Source organism: Babylonia areolata, chromosome 16, assembly GCF_041734735.1.
Source record: "Babylonia areolata isolate BAREFJ2019XMU chromosome 16, ASM4173473v1, whole genome shotgun sequence".
Classification (NCBI taxonomy): domain Eukaryota; kingdom Metazoa; phylum Mollusca; class Gastropoda; order Neogastropoda; family Buccinidae; genus Babylonia; species Babylonia areolata.
The window spans coordinates 29170385-29176908 of NC_134891.1; the positions used below are offsets into that span (position 1 = coordinate 29170385).

Here is a 6524-nt window from a genome sequence, read left to right on the forward strand (position 1 = left end):
TGACAGGTATCTACCTGTACAACAGTTCATCATACCCCATGACAGGTATCTACCTGTACAACAGTTCATCATACCCCATGACAGGTATCTACCTGTACAACAGTTCATCATACCCCATGACAGGTATCTACCTGTACAACAGTTCATCATACCCCATGACAGGTATCTACCTGTACAACAGTTCATCATACCCCATGACAGGTATCTACCTGTACAACAGTTCATCATACCCCATACCCCATGACAGGTATCTACCTGTACAACAGTTCATCATACCCCATACCCCGTGACAGGTATCTACCTGTACAACAGTTCATCATCCTCCCCGCCCCATCCGAAGTACAGGTTGGAGTTTCCATTGATTTTCTCCAGCTGTTCACGTGATAAACCCGTCACACCTCCAAAGTACCCGGGGTAGGGAAGTCTGATGGAAACAAAACAAATGAAAACAACATTGTCGGCATCAATGGAACAGTATCGTTATCTTCATCATATTCTCTGTGTGTGTGTGTGTGTGTGTGTGTGTGTGTGTGTGTGTGTGTGTGTTTGTGTGTGTGTGTGTGTGTGTGTGCGTGTGTGTGTGTGTGTGTGTGTGTGTGTGTGTGTGTGTGTGTGTGTGTGTGTGTGTGCGTGCGCGGATTGTGCCAAACGGAAAGCTTGGGACATTAGCAGAGGGAGGGTAATGGTTGTTTGTTTTGTTTGTTTGTTTGTTTTGTTTTTGATGCTTCTGATTCCGATGCGACAAAGCAAAGCACACCAACCAACCGACCTGTACATGAATTTGTTGATGCCCACAGCAAAGTGTTTGGGTTGCTCCCCACAGCGGTACAGGTTGCGGTCGTTCAGGGGAATCAGGTCGACGTCGTGGAAGATGAAGCAGGTGTACAGGTCCCTCAGTGAGGCCTCCAGCACCCCTATGTTGAGCAGCAGGGCTCTGTTGAATGTGGACGGGGGGGCCTGAAAGATAGCAGGGTACGGCCAGGTGGGGTTTTTTGTTGTTTTTTTGGAGTTTGGGTTTTTGGGGGGGTTTTGTCTTGGGTTAATTGATTGACACAGTCACTTCTACAGTGCTTATCTTAGGTGAGAGGCAAGCTCTAGGCGCTTTCCTCATTGACACAGCCACTTCTACAGCGCTTATCTTTTTATTATTTTTTTTAAAGATTTAAAATTGTTTTGCTGTCCCATCATCTGCACCGTTTCAGTGGCATTACTCCCACGCCGCTCATTCCGAGTCCCCCAAACACAGCCACACTCAGGTTCGTCTGTCACACTCCCAACGTCGGCAGTCCGCAGGGAACCATCAATGTTAGGTCGCCAGGAGGCCACACACCAGAGGAGACCCTGCACTGCTGCTGAATCACTTCGGTGGTGTTCAGTGGTGCCTGTTCTGATTTAACATACTTAGGACACCACCTACTAAGCCCCCTACTCACGACAATAATGGCTTAGTCGCGGAGCCAGACTGAGTGAGCGTCCCTCCCAGAGTGGAAACCGTCACCACGTCCCTCAAACAACAGCCTCCCATGAATCTGCCGACACTGAAGACATTGACAGGACTCAACTCAAGTAAAGAAGTGAAGGGGTATCGAAACTGAGGTCACCATGAGAGCAGAGCATGAAAGGCCACAGACTTCGAGACTGTTTTGTTTATACTGATGATGATGAAAGCACAACGCCTATTCTGCGTTAGAGGCAAGCTCTAGGCCCTTTACTGACTGGCACAGTCACTTCTACAGCGCCTATCCTGGACGACATTGGAAGATGGCAGAATGGTTAAGACGCTCAGCTGCCAAGATGGAGAGTCCGTGAGGGTGTGGATTCTAATCCCGCTCTCGCCCTCTCGCCCTAGTTAAACAAGAAAATCAAACTGAGCGTTTAGTCTTTCGGATGAGACGATAAACCGAGGTCCCCGTGTGCAGCACGCACTTGGTGCGCTGGAAAAGAACCCATGGCAACGAGAGTGTTGTCCTATGGCCAAATTATGTACAAAGAAATCCACTCTGATAGATACACATGCACCCAAGCATGCACCCAAGGCCTGACAAGTGCGTTGGGTTAAGCTGCTGTCAGGCATCTGCCGAGCAAAATGTAATGTAGTGTAGTAGTGTATATGAATTGGCCTGAACGAAGTGACGCCTCTTTGAGAAACTGAAACTGAAACTGAAAACTATCCTGGACGAGAGGCAAGCTCTAGGCGCTTTTCAAACACAGACATGCACACACACACACACACAGCAGGCTGCCTGTCTGGAGACAGCCAACTGACAGCTGCCTTTTGACGCTCGTCATTCTGTTACTGCTCACTTCTGACCAGCAGAACTTCAATAGTTATGTTTGTATTAACAAATAGTAAAGAGTGGTAACTCTCTCCATTACACAAGGTACACAACTTCAAGTCAGTGATGCTTTCGCTACCGATTCAGCTAGCACATAGGTAAATAAAAGGTACATTGGAACAAACCCAGACACTTCCTCAAAAAAGGAAGCGCTGGGCCTGTCCTTTTACCAATCATTTGACATGTGCACACAGCAGCAAAGACAGAAGAAATGTGCAAACACAAATTAGCTTTTTATTCAAGACTGGCATAGCCTCTTTAATCCTGAATAAGCCACACAGAACACATGGACAATACAGAACAAATTCATGGTTGCCTCGGTGGTTTATCCACTGGAAATTAACAAATAATGAGGGCAGGAGACGATATGATTAACTCACTCAGTACGGCCAGTCCTCTCTTCTCCTCTACACAGACCCCTCGGATGTCCAGTGGGTGTCTGAATGACCCAACCTTTAGCTTCCGTCGTCAGAATTGTGGTATTCTTTGTCAACATTCACCTCTTCAGTATAAGAGCCTTCCGCTTGCAATATTTTGATGGTGGTAATTGGAGTGAAACGCTGTTAACGTCGTCTCTTTCGCCGTTCGTATGGAGAGAGTTAACAAATAGTAAAGAGTGGTAACTCTCTCCATTATGTTTGTACTGTTTTATATCGCCACACTATTTTGTCTTCCGACAGGTATATCATCAAATGACTGTCATGAGAACTGTTTCTCTGCTTCTTTGTCTGCATACTGTCAGCTGCTTGTTTTTCATGAGGAACTCACAAACTCCTCGTGAGAAACTCACCACGTCCTCGTGAGAAACTCACCAACTCCTCGTGAGAAACTCACCACGTCCTCGTGAGAGACTCACCACGTCCTCGTGAGAAACTCAACCAAGTCTTTGTGAGAAACTCATCGACACGGTCACAACATCCCCATGCGTGCATGCCTGCCACAACAGCCCCCACCTCCACCCCCTGCACCCCACCATTACAACAGCCCCCCCCCACCACCACAGCCCCCACACCTACCCCCACCCCACCACAGCTCCCCCCACCACCCCTCACCCACCTCCCACCACCACTACCACCACTTCCCACCCCCCACCCACCACCACAGGTCTCCCCCCCCCACCACCACACCCCCCACCACCCCCCCACCACCCCCCCACCCCACCACCGCCTTCCACCTCCACCACCACTTGCATCTCCCCCAACCATTACCCCCCCCCCCCCACCCCCCCCCCGCATCCCCGAAACCTCCAACACACCTGGTCAATGACGAAGATGGTGAAGGATGCCTGCTGACGCACCAGGAAAGGGATCAGGTTGTTGAGCAGCACGTGCAGGTGAGCCCAGCGGTTCCGGTAAGGGATGATAACGGCCACCCTCTGCTGGGGTCGGCAGTCCGGGGGTCGGTAGTCCCCCCCGGGGGACATGAAGGAGAAGTGCTGCTCCAACGCGGGCACCTCCACTGGGTGGAGGAAGGGGGGCGTCACGTTTCCCTCTGGGAAAAAAACACAGAAGAAGAAGAAGAAGAAGAAAAAGAAAATGAAAAAAAAAACACAAAAAAACAGGCAGGGATGGATAGATGGAAAGCGGGGGTTATGGGTGGCGGAGGTGTGTGTTTGTGGCGGGGGGGAGGGAGAGAGAGCGGGTGGTGGTGACGGGGGGTTGGGGGGGGAGGGAGTTAGAGCGGGTGGTGGTGACGGGGGGGGGGGGAGGGAGTTAGAGAGAGCGGGTGGTGGTGACGGGGGGGGGGGGGGAGGGAGTTAGAGAGAGCGGGTGGTGGTGACGGGGGTTGGGCGTGGCGGAGGTGTGTGTGTGTGTGTGGCGGGGGGGGGGGGGAGGGAGTTAGAGAGAGCGGGTGGTGGTGACGGGGGTTGGGGGTGGCGGAGGTGTGTGTGTGTGTGTGGCGGGGGGGGGGGAGGGAGTTAGAGAGAGCGGGTGGTGGTGACGGGGGGTGGGGGGGGGGCGGAGGTGTGTGTGTGTGGCGGGGGGAGGGGAGGGAGTTAGAGAGAGCGGGTGGTGGTGACGGGGGGTGGGGGGGAAGGTGCAGAGGGGGGATGCGGGGGGTGGGGTTGGGGGGGGGGGAGGGCCATTGTGTGGTGGTGTACGGGCAGTGACGAAGAACGTGAAGGACAGTGGGAAGGGACGTTGGAACAGGGGGCGTGGAAAATGGTGGGAAGCAGGTGTGAAGAGGGAAGGAAGGAAAGAAAGAAAGAAGAAAGGAAGGAAGGAAGAAAAGAAAAATGAAAGAAGGAAGGAAAGAAAGAAATAAGAAAGGAAGGGAGGAAGAAAAAAGAGAAGAAAGAAAGAAAGAATAAATGAAGGAAGGGAGGAAGGAAGGAAAGAAAGAATGAATGAATGAAAGAAAGGAGGAAGAAAGGAATCAAAGAAAGAAAGAAGGAAGGAAGGAAAGTTAAAAAGAAAGAAAAAAAAGAAAGAAACAAGGGGGGAAAGATAAAAAGAAAGAAAGGATGGAAGGAAGGACAAAATGAAAGAAGGAAAGAAAAGGAAAACAGAAAGAAAGAAACAACGCTGACCAGTGGCGGTCACTCACCAAGCCCTGGAGGCTGACCGGGACAGGAGGGCAAAGCGCTGTCCACTGCTGACCCTGACGTCACAACGGGCAGCCTCACATCCCCAGAGGCATTGGACAGAAGCAGCTTGCCACCCTCTCGGACAAGCTCATCTGCTCTGCTCCATCTTCCTGACTCCTGGGGCGAACCAGCGTCGCTCCTCGGCTCAGCGACAGTTAGAGATAACGAACGGTGAAGCTCGTTCACAGTGACGTTTCCCCCCAAAGTCTGGCGCCCTGCTTCCTTCAGGCGATCATCATCATGCACAAATGACGTCACGTTTTCGTCCTGCGCCAGAACAGCGTCACGTGGTTGTTGTGACCTGTCTGCTTGGGTATAATTGCTAGAACTTTGGGATTTCAGAATGTCTCCGTTTGCAGGCATGGAAGATGGAAGCGCTTCAGTCCCAGCCGAAGAAAAGTGTTGTTGGGAGTTGTTTTGGAGCAAGGAGGAGGAGGAAGAGGAGGAGGAGGAGGAGGAAACTGAATCGTTGTGGAAAGATGGCGATCCGTCAGCTTGTTCAAGCATCGGAGAAGTGGAGTTTTGCTTCAGCTTTGGGACAGAAAACCTGAAACGTACTTTCTCCACTGCTAAGGTAATGGCGATCTCATCGGAAGCCCTGGCTTTGTATCTCGTGCTGACCAGGAGACTGCCAAAGTTAAAGTAGGCCTGAACTATGACCAAGCCTACAAACAGGACGAGAGTGATTTTCAGTGCAGACCGCATCTTTGGCAGGAAGCTGCCCCCGGCTCTGTGGTGTTCACTGGTTTGGTGTTGGTGTTCACTGGTTTGGTGTTGGTGTTCACTGGTTTGGTGTTCACTGGTTTGGTGTTCACTGGTTTGGTGTTGGTGTTCACTGGTTTGGTGTTGGTGTTCACTGGTTTGGTGTTGGTGTTCACTGGTTTGGTGTTGGTGTTCGCTGGTTTGGTGTTGGTGTTCACTGGTTTGGTGTTAACTGGTTTGGTGTTGGTGTTCGCCGGTTTGGTGTTGGTGTTCACTGGTTTGGTGTTAACTGGTTTGGTCTTGGTGTTAACTGGTTTGGTGTTGGTGTTCACTGGTTTGGTGTTGGTGTTCACTGGTTTGGTGTTAACTGGTTTGGTGTTGGTGTTAACTGGTTTGGTGTTGGTGTTCGCTGGTTTGGTGTTGGCTGGTTTGGTGTTGGTGTTCGCTGGTTTGGTGTTGGCTGGTTTGGTGTTGGTGTTCACTGGTTTGGTGTTGGTGTTCACTGGTTTGGTGTTCACTGGTTTGGTGTTCACTGGTTTGGTGTTGGTGTTCACTGGTTTGGTGTTGGTGTTCACTGGTTTGGTGTTCACTGGTTTGGTGTTGGTGTTCACTGGTTTGGTGTTGGTGTTCACTGGTTTGGTGTTGGTGTTCGCTGGTTTGGTGTTGGTGTTCACTGGTTTGGTGTTCACTGGTTTGGTGTTCACTGGTTTGGTGTTGGTGTTCGCTGGTTTGGTGTTGGTGTTCGCTGGTTTGGTGTTGGTGTTCACTGGTTTGGTGTTCACTGGTTTGGTGTTCACTGGTTTGGTGTTCACTGGTTTGGTGTTCACTGGTTTGGTGTTGGTGTTCACTGGTTTGGTGTTGGTGTTCACTGGTTTGGTGTTCACTGGTTTGGTGTTGGT

The 6524-nt window shown here is 50.9% G+C and overlaps 1 protein-coding gene across 1 annotated transcript in view; it reads right to left on the bottom strand.

Annotated features, from left to right (window-relative positions):
* LOC143291037 (beta-1,4-galactosyltransferase 2-like) overlaps window positions 1–5628 on the bottom strand; it is an 11210-nt gene extending 5582 nt beyond the window's left edge. The window contains exons 1-4 of the mRNA XM_076600621.1: window positions 4884–5628; window positions 3592–3827; window positions 770–957; window positions 302–424 (exon numbers count right to left, since the gene is read on the bottom strand). Coding sequence (XP_076456736.1) covers window positions 302–424; window positions 770–957; window positions 3592–3827; window positions 4884–5628 — 1292 coding nt within the window. The remainder of the gene's footprint in view (window positions 1–301; window positions 425–769; window positions 958–3591; window positions 3828–4883) is intronic.
* Between the last annotated feature and the right edge of the window lie 896 nt (window positions 5629–6524).